This window comes from Phyllobates terribilis, unplaced genomic scaffold (assembly GCF_046119375.1).
Source record: "Phyllobates terribilis strain yellow unplaced genomic scaffold, ASM4611937v1 Scaffold_11__3_contigs__length_659146591, whole genome shotgun sequence".
Classification (NCBI taxonomy): domain Eukaryota; kingdom Metazoa; phylum Chordata; class Amphibia; order Anura; family Dendrobatidae; genus Phyllobates; species Phyllobates terribilis.
Genome location: NW_027362771.1, coordinates 167,524,068 through 167,537,261, shown reverse-complemented (window position 1 = coordinate 167,537,261; position 13,194 = coordinate 167,524,068). Strand labels below are relative to the sequence as shown.

Here is a 13,194-nt window from a genome sequence, read left to right as displayed (position 1 = left end):
TTTATAGCATGAGTATATAAATGTACATACAAATCAAAGAGATGTAAGGAAACTGTGGCGGGAACTTACCATTTATAACTCATGGCCACATCCACAAAGTATTTCCTTCTTTGTCGATATACGTTGTCTTTAAATCCCTTTAAAGAAAAATAGCCAAGCTGAATACAGTACAATAGACAAAAGGAATCATTACAGGAAGAAAATATACAAAGAAATCTATCTATACACTATATGCATGAATGGCCATGAAATTATCACAGATCACTGGAGCAATGTGGTTGAACGGTCTTAACTAACACAAGATTGTAAGCAAACTCCATGATAATCTATAATATCTATGGTTGTAATGGTGTTTTGATAATAAATAATATTATTCATGGTGATATCAATCATTATGATTTTAACTATATTTGGTGTGTAACCTACGCTTGTATATACTGTATATAAACTATAGAAAAATATTGCAATTCCACAGTATTTGTGTGACCAGTGACGGTTGCCTTGCAGTTTTAATGTCCCATGTACAAATGTGACCAATGAAAGCAATTGTATGTAGTTTACATGTTCTCAACATGTTTGCATGGATTGTCTGACAATGTTTTTCCTCGTCAAAGCATCGGCGAAAGGCGCGTTGGATGAGTGGTGGCAGCACAGGGGTCAATACCTCTCCTCTTCCCTTTACATTCTTACATTGCAGGTTTTGCACATTCTGATCTATCCACCTATCTTATTATCTTGATTTAGTAGTCTATAGCATTGAATATATCTTCTAGAACTGTGCACTTTACTACTTATACTACACTATTGGCTACATATTTATGCATATTACTGTTATTATTGATATGGTGATTACCTGTACTTTCTAGCATTTTTTTTCTATTGGAATTCGAGGAGTGTGCAATATTTATATCTTTGATTTATCTGTACCCCCTATGTTCCCCTATTGTTGAACACTCTACCATATTTCCCTTTACCTAGTTTTTATGATATTTGTGAAATAAATTGAATATTTTATCCTTCACATACAGTTGATGTGTCTCCTTTTTAGGTTGTTAATATATAAGACTGTTAAGTTTGGTTCAGGAGACCAGCAGGCAGTCCTTGCATCATGGTCTTTGTGCAGACCAGGATATACAGTTGTCTGAATGAGGCCTAAAAACATACTCAGAATCATTCCGTTAACAAGGAGGAGCAATATTACAATTCAGAAGAGTTGCTGAAATTATTGAAACCTTCTAAAACCGTATCCATAAACAGCAGTCTGCATTCTGCTGACAGATTCATAGCCCTTGGACAATTCACAAGAACCTTCAATGTGTTTGTTTTCTTACATCATATTGATTTTTCTTTGCAGTACTTACAAAATTTTGATGCAAAATAATGGTTCAATTTACCTCAATTCTATAGCTCAACATTCCTTGTGTGTCAGTGATATTTTTCTATTTAGTCAGTCTGCGTTGGTTAAAATACACTTATGCCTAAGCAAACTTAGAAAGTCCTTTAGATGTACTTGAGGAAAGGGTTGATAATCTCTGTGTTAAATCACACTAAAGTAAACTTACCCGTAGTGTGAGAAATCGTTGTAAATGGGCTATAAAACATCAACGGTATTACAATAATACAAGCTTTATTTCTACACGGCATGGAAATTTCTCTGTAAGCAGAACTTTAAGTAAAAACAGTTCCAGTGAATCCTTTACATTTTTATGCCTCCTCAGATTAGGATGTCAAGTGATTTAACTGCATTATAAACTATGAAATATCACAGCAAATTTGAGAAAAGTCTGTTTTTGTTATTTAAGGGTATTGCACATACACGGTGCCATTTTTCAGAGCTGTAAAAGAAACACATACAGGGGCTTAAAATGTGCTATAAAACACACGCACAATAAGTAGAGACGTTGTAAATGTCAGCGCTCTGCATACATTTCTTGTTCTTTGCCGAATACAAATGAGCTTTTCATTATTCGACAAAAGATGGAAGATATCAATCTTAATTTGCACCCCTTTTATTTTCCAGATGTTGCAGGCAGCAAAAAAATAGCCGATGAAAAGGAAATTGCTACTCTGAGGCTGAAATTAAATTCCGATAAGCCAGTCCACTTCAAAGTGCTGACATGTTTGAAGCTGAACACCGGGAACGCATCTCTCCGCTTTGTATATTATTGAAGAAAACCATTCTGCTCTTTTAAGTACCGCTGTAAAGCGGCCTAATGGAATTGGACAGTAAATATACAGTTTCCCAGTATCTTCCACGCAGAGCAGGGAAGGGAATAAATGTTGGTTTAAATGATTGGTGGTATTATCCTGAGGGGTCTAACCAGTCCGAAGTAATTCTTGATTAAACAGAATCTGCGCTGACAGGTTGGACTGTTTATCTGGACTTTCATTAATCCACCATGATCTATAAAGATGGCAGACAGCTAAATAGTGGAGCTTATCATAGCAATCCCAATACTAATTACGGAGGGCTATAAAGTAATATTTATATGACTCTTTGATTAATCTGCACTTTGCAATCCAATTGACGGACGATAATTCATCAGAAAGCCAATCTTAATAGTTGTGAAAGAAATTTCTGGACTCTTGTTGTCAGCTGAGGTAGAAATATTCGGTGGTGTTTATGGTGGTTTATGAGGTAAAGAGCCCAGCTGCGCTGTTTAAGAGCTGAGCATTTACAGCTATAATTTATAAAGCACCTTCTCTTTTCTATTTTTTTCCTCCTGCTCCAATATTCTACGGGTGAATTACAAACTTTCTCGGTTTATTGTCTGTACACCTATGTCATGCCCTAACTCATGCTAATCCTGTCAGAGCAGAGCTGGATGAAATCACAGCTGGCATTTCCTTCAAAGCTCATTGTTTGCGGTGTTACACAGCCATGGGTTATAATAAGCCATGCTTAGAGACCGAAGGATCAGGTGAAAATGTGATGACGGTAAAGCTGGTGTATGTGATATTTATGGAAAAGGCAAGTATTACCATGAACTAGAAGAGGATTGGGCTTTTGTTTAGATATAGAGAACAGTCAAATGCCCGACAGCCTTGATGTGCGTCAGGGTTTCTTCTATCACATGTTCTGCATGTCTGACATGGTCTCATTACTAATTCACACAAGGATTATATCTAACAGCTAAGTATACAAGGCATGTATACAAGATATAAAAGAGAATCCGATAGCCCCCTGGTATGACAATATGACATCCACACTATTACTCTATTGCCCATTGACCACAAGGCTTGTCCTTTGGCTTATTTAGTATGATCCTACTAACTGACTAAAGATTAATAAAGACAGGGGTTCTCTTCTTACGCACCCCATGTTGCCATTTTATGGAGGACGTTTTATGCAGAATGCCAATGATTCAAAGTTCAAGCACATACACTACCGTTAAAAAGTTTGGGGTCATTTAGAAATTTCATTATTTTTGAAAGAAAAGCACACTTTTTTCAATGAAGCTAACATTAAATGAATCAGAAATACACTCTATACATTGTTAATGTGGTAAATGACTATTCTAGCTGCAATTGTCTTGTTTTTTTTTTTAACTATCTACATAGGTTTATATAGAGGCCCATTTCCAACAACCAGCACTCCAGTGTTTTAATGGTACATTGTGTTTGCTAACTGTGTAAGAAGGCTAATGGATGTTTAGGAAACCCTTGCACAAGTATGTTAGCCCAGCTGAAAACGGTTTGGCTGATTTGAGAAGCTATAAAATTGACCTTCCTTTGAGCTAGTTGAGAATCGGAAGCATTACATTTGTTTGTTCTATGAAACTCTCAAAATGGCCAGAAAAAGAGAACTTTCATGTGAAACCTGACAGTGTATTCTTGTTCTTAGAAATGAAGGCTATTCCATACGAGAAATTGCCAAGAAACTGAAGATTTCCTACAACGGTGTGTACTACTCCCTTCAGAGGAGAGCACAAACAGGCTCTAACCAGAGTAGAAAGAGAATTGGGAGGCCCCGCTGCACAACTGAGCAACAAGACAAGTACATTAGAGTCTCAAGTTTGAGATATCGACGCCTCACAGCTCCTCAACTGGCAGTTTCATTAAATAGTACACGCAAAACGCCAGTGTCAACGTCTACAGTGAAGAGGCGACTCCAGGATGCTGGCCTTCAGGGCAAAGTGGCAAAGAAAAAGCCATATCTGAGACTGGCTAATAAAAGGAAAAGATTAATATGGGCAAAAGAACACAGACATTGGACAGAGGAAGATTCGAAAAAAGTTTTATGGACAGACAAATCAAAGTTTGAGGTGTTTGGATCACACAGAAAAACATTTGTGAGACGCAGAACAACTGAAAAGATGCTGGAAGAGTGACACCATCTCTCAAGCATGGTGGAGGTAATGTGATGGTCTGGGGTTGCTTTGGTGCTGGTAAAGTGGGAGATTTGTACAAGGTAAATGGGATTTTGAATAAGGAAGGCTATCACTCCATTTTGCAATGCCATGCCATACCCTGTGGACAGCGCTTGATTGGAGCCAATTTCATCCTACAACAGGACAATGACCCAAAGCACACCTCCAAATTATGCATGAACTATTTAGGGAAGAAGCAGGCAGCTGGTATTCTATCTGTAATGGAGTGGCCAGCGCAGTCACCAGATCTCAACCCCATTGAGCTGTTGTGGGAGCAGCTTGACCGTATGGTACGCAAAAAGTGCCCATCAAGCCAATCCAACTTGTGGGAGGGGCTTCAGGAAGCATGGGGTGAAATTTCTCAAGATTACCTCAGCAAATTAACAGCTAGAATGCCAAAGGTCTGCAATGCTGTAATTGCTGCAAAGGGAGCATTGACGAAAGCAAAGTTTGAAGGAGAAAATTATTCTTTCAAATAAAAATCATTATTTCTAACCTTGTCAATGTCTGGACTATATTTTCTAATCATTTTGCAACTCAATTGATAAATAAAAGTATGAGTTTTCATGGAAAACACAAAATTGGCTGGGTGACCCCAAACCTTTGAATGATAGTGTACTTCTGATGCAGAAAACAGAGTGCTGCCTTTCTCGTATTGGTCGTAGATACCAGTCTAAAAATTTAGTGACTTCTCGCATGGATATTCCATACCTGAGAGAAGCAGGAGCGGTGTGCCACATGGGAACAGAGTTAGGCATTTACTAATAGAGCTGTGCATGGTTGACACTGTTGTAAGGGGCACTGTGTGGCTGGCACTGTCTACTTGACTTCTTTAAAGTTAACTCATCATTAAAATCAAACCTCTGAAACAATCTATATGGCTACATAGGTCATAGAAAGATATATTAATTGATACTATTCCAGAGAAATCCATGTTTTATTAATATGCAAATGAGGCTTTAAGTGGTCTGAATGTGACAGAGTGCTTCCAGAGAGACTGCCTCCTTAGCTTGTTTCCAAGCTTATCGATGCCTCTGTATGTAAATGAATCCCTCACTGTATGTATGTCATCAGGCTCCGTTCATGAAATATCGCAAGAGTGCAGATCGCCACTCTCTTCGCTTCTGCACAGTGTTCTACCCTTTTATGGGTAGTGGCTCTCAGGAAGTGCTCTGTCACACCCAGAGCACTTAACGTCTCATTGGCATACTGATAAAAACATGCATTTTCTCTGGAATAAGTCAACGGATCATGGATATCAATGTATCAGTACATTTCTCTTTCTATAATCTATGTGTCCATATAGATGGTTTAGGAGGAATGATCCTAATGACAGATTCCCTTTAAGGCTCCATTCTTACGAGTTTTTGATGTTCAAGATTTTATGCAGCTTTTCAGCCCCTATTATGTAAATTAAGTTATTTGCATTTCATTTTTTTACATGCATTTTTATCGCATCTTCCGGTAAAATAAAAAATGGTAGGCACATGCGCAGTGTACCCGCCGCGGTCTGCTCGCCGGTACCCAGCAACAATAGGGAATTTTCCCTATTGGTTCCTTTTGATCACTGTGATAAACCCTATGGCCACATTTGCAATAAGCATGTGTTGCTTTGCTGTGATTTACCAACATTGTGGCAAAAAAAGTTATGTTTCTACTGTGATTGCAGACATATAATAAGTATGCCACACTCACTAGAAACAGCTTGAATACCATGCAAGTGATTTATTCTTGACTAATTATAATTATGTGATTTCTAGGGGTGTATGATACGATAATGTAATCAAAAACTATGTGGCACAACCAGAAGAATTTTTTAACAAATTAACAGGATTTAGCAGTGTAGTTTTTTTTTGTCAAGTATATGTTATGCGTGTTTCACCTATAAAAACTGCACTACCAAAAGCTGAACCAGAAATGAGAAAAGTGCAGTTTGCAGGTTAGGCTCAGAATATAACTAACTAAAAATATGCAGAACTCCCCTAAATAGAAAGCTGTTTCCTTCAAATGACAGTTAATATGTAGCCCATAATGTGAGTCATTTAGCCCTGAGTGTATTTCTCCTGCCAGTCACATATACTCCAAGCAATAAAAACTAAGTTGCAGACTTGTTTGTTCATTATAAGTATTTATGATATCATCTATCATCATGTACCACATATATCATACTTACAGGGTGGTCAGCATCCAATTCTGTACCGTACATAAGCACCCGGTGGGAACATTTATCAAGTTCTGAGATCTTTCTTGGAAACCAAGGGACTCCATCAAGTTCTACTGGAAAGAAAAAACAAGAGTATGAAGTTTAGAAATAAAAGAAGAGCTCCAGCACAGACAATTATTTCCACTGTCATTCTCCTCCTCTTCTTCTATGAAAACCACTCAATTACAAACAAAAATTACCCAAGCTCCAGTGCTGGGAACCACAGATCCTCCTCTGTAAAATGCAGAAGGCAGGTACTGTGTATCAGGCTAAGTTCACACGGGCATATAAAAAAATCATCCGATTTTCATGCAGGAAAAACGGATACATTTTCATCTGTACTGTCATCTGTATGCAGTCCATATGTCATCTATACATATATATATATATATATATATATATATATATATATATGTACTGTATATATACGGTACAAACAAAAAGTTTGGACACACCTTCTCATTTAAAGATTTTTCTGTATTTTCATGACTTTGAAAATTGTACATTCACACCGAAGGCATCAAAACTATGAATTAACACATGTGGAATTATATACTTAACAAAAAAGTGTGAAACAACTGAAAATATGTCTTATATTCTAGGTTCTTCAAAGTAGCTACCTTTTGCTTTGATGACTGCTTTGCGCACTCTTGGCATTCTCTTGATGAGCTTCAAGATATAGTCACCGGAAATGGTTTTCACTTCACAGGTATGCCCTGTCAGGTTTAATAAGTGGGATTTCTTGCCTTATAAATGGGGTTGGGACCATCAGTTGTGTTGTGCAGAAGTCAGGTGGATACACAGCTGATAGTCCTACTGAATAGACTGTTAGAATTTGTATTATGGCAAGAAAAAAAGCAGCTAAGTAAAGAAAAACGAGTGGCCATCATTACTTTAAGAAATGAAGGTCAGTCAGTCCGAAAAATGGGGCAAACTTTGAAACTGTCCCCAAGTGCAGTTGCAAAAAACCATCAAGCGCTACAAAGAAACTGGCTCACATGACGACCGCCCCAGGAAAGGAAGACCAAGAGTCACCTCTGCTTCTAAGGATAAGTTTATCTGAGTCACCAGCCTCAGAAATCGCAGGTTAACAGCAGCTCAGATTAGAGACCAGGTCAATGCCACACAGAGTTCTAGCAGCAGACACATATCTACAACAACTGTTAAGAGGAAACTTTGTGCAGCAGGCCTTCATGGTAAAATAGCTGCTAGGAAACCACTGCTAAGAACAGGCAACAAGCAGAATAGACTTGTTTGGGCTAAAGAACACAAGGAATGGACATTAGACCAGTGGAAATCTGTGCTTTGGTCTGATGAGTCCAAATTTGAGATCTTTGGTTCCAACCACCGTGTCTTTGTGCGACGCAGAAAAGGTGAATGGATGGACTCTACATGCCTGGTTCCCACCATGAAGCATGGAGGAGGAGGTGTGATGGTGTGGGGGTGCTTTGCTGGTGATACTGTTGGGTATTTATTCAAAATTGAAGGCATACTGAACCAGCATGGCTACCACAGCATCTTGCAGCGGCATGATATTCCATCCGGTTTGCGTTTAGTTGGACCATCATTTATTTTTCAACAGGACAATGACCCCAAACACACCTCCAGGCTGTGTAAGGGCTATTTGACCAAGAAGGAGAGTGATGGGGTGCTACGCCAGATGACCTGGCCTCCACAGTCACCTAACCTGAACCCAATCGAGATGGTTTGGGGTGAGCTGGACCGCAGAGTGAAGGCAAAAGGGCCAACAAGTCCTAAGCATCTCTGGGAACTCCTTCAAAATTATTGGAAGGCAATTTCAGGTGACTACCTCTTGAAGCTCATCAAGAGAATACCAAGAGTGTGCAAAGCAGTCATCAAAGCAAAAGGTGGCTACTTTTAAGAACCTAGAATATAAGACATATTTTCAGTTGTTTCACACTTTTTTGTGTTAATTCATAGTTTTGATGCCTTCAGTGTGAATGTACAATTTTCAAAGTCATGAAAATACAGAAAAATCTTTAAATGAGAAGGTGTGTCCAAACTTTTGGTCTGTACTGTATGTGATAAAGGACGAAAAGAAACCTCCCATAGTGGGCCGGGTTCCGGAATGGCGCCAAAAACGGAGCCCGTCCGATGCACCTGCGGCCTTATACCTAGACTTGTCCATCAAACTGGGGGAGTAGCCCCCTGGTGTGGCCGACAGCAAGTTGCAGTGGAAAAAGAAAAACCTTGGAGACAGGGCGGGTCCACAGGCAGTGGAGGCAGAATACATTCGGCAGACGCCATGGATGGAGGCAATAACCAGACTCCTGCCCGTGGCCTGCAGCCAGAAGATTCACCCCTTAACCTGCAGGGGGTCCTGGGCAAGCTACCTCTGGAAGATATGGGGATCCTGCGTGCCGAGGTACAGGAGCTGGGCCAGCGAATGGAGGAAGCTCAGCAGGCCGCCGTCGCGCAGTGGAACGACGAGCTGCTGGTAAAGCTTGCCCGGCAGCGGTCCACGCTCAGCCCTACCACCAGGACCACTGCTCCAAAGGAGCCTGTCCTGAACCTGGAGGCACCGCGCAGTACCGGAGCAGCCGAGAGAGAAGGTAACAACAGCACTGCTGCCCCGGGCGCCGACAACACTGACACCCTCCTAGTCCCCCTGGAGGAACCACCTGCCCCTATACCCGGCTGGGTGTACGGGCACGCCGATTGAGACTGGTCCACAAAGATTGAGGACCAGCAAGGATCCTGTTTATTGCCCATGCCCGTACCCCTGGTTGCCTGCGAAGGAGGAGAGGAGTTCAGGTGGGACAACACGGAAGGCGACGTAATGGGATTCCCGTGGGAGACCCAAACAGAGGCCATTAGGAGGGAGGAGTATTGCCAGCAGGAACTCCAAAAACTGGCAGCGGAGCGGGGGGAGCGTCAAGTGCGGTGGGAGGCGATGGAGGCTTGCAACATGCAGGCTAAGACCGATGCCTGCAAAGTCAAGCCTGCCAAACCCAGTCCCCGCGCCGAGGGAACCGTGGTCAAGTTTGACCTGGAAGGAGGATGAGGCTTCATCCGGGAGCCTCAAGTGGCCACGGACCTCTTCGTGAATCCTCGCAATGTGGAGTCCCACCTACAGCAGGGACACCCAGGACGGGATCTATACCCTGGAGACAGGGTCACCTACACCCATCACCACGGAGAACGGGGGTGGTACACCCTACATGTGCATAGAGTGGTGGAGGAGGAGAGCGCACCCCTGCCATCGAAGGCTGATGACCCGGATGGGCCATCTAGTGGTGGACCCATGTTCCCCCAGAGGGAGCACCACTACTGAACTGAACTAAACTAGTTAAAGTTGAAAAACTGCATATAGTTACCCGGAAGGGTATTGATATAATCTTGGGTGTTTAAAAAAGTTTTGCTTGTTTTGTGTACCCGGTTAAGGTACAAGGACATTATAGGTTGTGAACAGTGAACAGCCAGAACTTTTACTGTACAAAGTTAGCACTTCTTAAGGTGCTTCTTGTTGATTTTATGAGACCATTGAACAAAAACCCGTTTGGCGTGGCCGAAGACATGGTCCAACGTATGGATCAATTATGCCCTGCAGCCACGCCCAGGGCCTACGTTGGGGGTTTTCAGACGGGTCCCTCATATTGCACTTACATCAGTGAGATGGACACCCTGTTAAGAATCTCACTACAGTTTGGTGAACTTACTTGAAAAAAAAACGATAGAATGTTTTCTGTTTGACAAAATGTTACTTAAAGTGGTTTTATATTGTTTTATATATTGATAGTGATATGTAACGTTCAAGGAAAAGTGCCTCCCATAAAGGGAAGAAAAGTTATTTGCTGTTCTTCTATGTGAATGCATTCTGAAAATTTTGTGTCTTAAAATTATTTTTTTGCTCTGTTCCAGCCCGCGGATGTGCTGTGTTTAATGGGGGGGATAATGTGGCGCCCCTGCAGGTCCAGTTGCCACAGAGGTACTGCATCTCACCCAGATATGTGGTACCCCACTCTCAGGTAAGGAGGGAGCACTTGATTTCTCCTGAGGGAGAGCACAGTCCCTGTCCCTGTCAGGAGGGTGGAACTAAGTGGAGGAGGTGGGTGGAGGAAGAAGTTTAGGGGAGCATAGACAGGAAGAGTATAAAAGACAGGTAGAAACATCTAGAAGGGTCCATTTTCCTGACTCCAGTGCTTGGAGCTGTTATGTTCTGCTACCAGAGCTAAGGAAAGAGAGGAGATCTGTCCCTACGATAGAACTCAGCTTAATCCCTACGATGTAACAGGGAACCTGATCCTGCGATCAGACCTGCTAAAGTCCTAAGCTAGTCTGTACGGAGACCTATAGATGTGGGGAGGGAATCCCTACAAGTACTAAGGACTGGGAGGAATATTGGACACCTCCTAACAGAAATAGTAGCAGACAGACGAACAAACAAAATATATAGAACATAGAGGTCAGTAGACCAAGCAAACTAAGCTGAGCAAGACACAGAGCACAGGCTAGCTAGAAAGTAGATATACAATGAAGTCCAGCAAAGCCAGAAGGGCGGAGCAGGATTAAATAGGCTAACAAGGTCATGTGACCAGCAAAGGAAAAAAAAACTAAGAGCAGGGTTCTAACAGTACCCCCCCTTCTAAGAGGATCCTCCGGATCCCCTAGGACCAGGCTTATCAGGAAATCTCCTGTGAAACGCTCTGATAAGTCTGGACGCGGAAACATCATCCGACCTCACCCAAGAGTTATCCTCGGGACCGAAACCTTTCCAGGCCACAAGATACTGCAAACTACCTCTATACCGTCTAGAGTTAAGGATGCGAGAAATTTCATATTCCCCGTCCTCCACCACCGGAGGAACAGAGGCAGAGGCGTCACAATCCGATACAACAGCTTTTTTCAACAGAGAGACATGAAATACCGGATTAATTCTCCAGGAGGTAGGAACCTCCAACCTAACAGCAGATTGGTTGACAACCTGAAGCACCTTAAAGGGCCCTACAAACTTGGGACCCAATTTCTTTGAAGGAATCCTCAACCGCAGATTCCTAGAGGACAACCAAACCATGTCACCAACAGCGAACAAAACCTCCTGTCGTTTCCTATCAAAGTAGTCTTTAGATTTTCTGTTGGCCTCCTGAAGATTACCACGCACATCCGTCCAAACTCTCTCCAAATCACCGGAAAAATTCTCCTCCTCAGGCACGGCAGATCCCAACTTGGAGAACGACCCAAACGACGGATGTCTCCCAGAACAACAAAAAAAAGGCGAACAACCAGCAGAAGAAGATGTATGATTGTTCAGAGCAAATTCAGCAAGTGGCAGAAACTCAGACCACCCCTCTTGATTGTCTGCCACAAAACAACGCAAGAACTGCTCAACATCCTGGATTTTCCTTTCTGTCTGGCCATTAGATTCAGGATGATATCCGGACGAGAACGACAAATGAACTCCCAACCTATAACAAAAGGCACGCCAAAAACGAGCCACGAACTGAGGTCCCCTATCAGAAACAATGTCAGTAGGAACGCCATGAAGTCTGACAATTTCCTTGACAAAGGCCTTAGCGAGAGTTTTAGCGCAGGGCAGTTTGACGAAAGGAACCAAGTGACACATCTTGCTAAAACGGTCCACGACCACCCAGATGACAGTAAAACCCTCAGAGGGGGGAAGGTCAGTTATAAAGTCCATAGCCAAATGTGTCCAAGGAGCACTGGGAACCTCCAAAGGACAAAGCAACCCCGCAGCAGGAGTATGTGAGGACTTAGATCTAGCACATATAGTACATTGACGCACCCACTTAATGACTTCCTTCTGCCATCCAGGCCACCAAAAACTGCGACCCACCAGTCTCTTGGTCTCAGAGATTCCGGGATGACCTGCCAACCGAGATTTGTGACACTCAACAAACAAATCTCTCCTAAAGGTCCCAGGCACAAACAACCTCCCATGAGGAGTGTTAGAAGGGGCATTCTCCTGTGCTTTAAGAATCTCATTTTCCAAAACGGAGTCCAAAGCAGCTATCACAACACCTTCTTGTAAAATGTTCTCCTCTTTCTCAGCACCGACTATGGGAGAAAAACTGCGAGACAAGGCATCCGCCTTAACATTCTTAGTACCAGGGATGTAAGTAACGGAGAAATTAAACCGCGAGAAAAACAGTGCCCACCTAGCCTGACGGGCATTCAGGCGCTTGGCAGCATCAAGATATATCAGATTTTTATGATCCGTAAGAACCTGAACGGGAAATTCCGCACCTTCCAAGAAGTGGCGCCAGTGTTCAAATGCGAGTTTAATAGCCAATAATTCCCGATTACCAATATCGTAATTCAGTTCAGTCTCCGAAAATTTTTTTGAAAAAAAGGCACAGGGATGTAATCCATCCCCGTTATCCTGAGACAATACTGCGCCAACCCCCACAGAGGAAGCATCAACCTCAACCAAAAACGGCCTAGTAACATCAGGCTGCATAAGGATGGGAGCAGAGGTGAACCTCTCCTTGAGATACACAAAAGCTTCAATGGCCTCAGAAGACCACTGAACCGCATCAGCACCTTTCCTGGTGAGATCAGTCAGAGGTTTGACAATACTAGAAAAATTTTTTATGAATTTTCTATAGTAATTGGCGAAACCCAAAAACCTCTGTATCGATT

The 13,194-nt window shown here is 42.2% G+C and overlaps 1 protein-coding gene across 1 annotated transcript in view; it reads right to left on the bottom strand.

The window, feature by feature from the left end:
• Positions 1-13,194, bottom strand: part of TPH2 (tryptophan hydroxylase 2) — a 552,487-nt gene that overhangs the window by 467,070 nt on the left and 72,223 nt on the right. Inside the window, exons 4-5 of the mRNA XM_073651797.1 lie at positions 6,544-6,644; positions 70-137 (exon numbers count right to left, since the gene is read on the bottom strand). Coding sequence (XP_073507898.1) covers positions 70-137; positions 6,544-6,644 — 169 coding nt within the window. The remainder of the gene's footprint in view (positions 1-69; positions 138-6,543; positions 6,645-13,194) is intronic.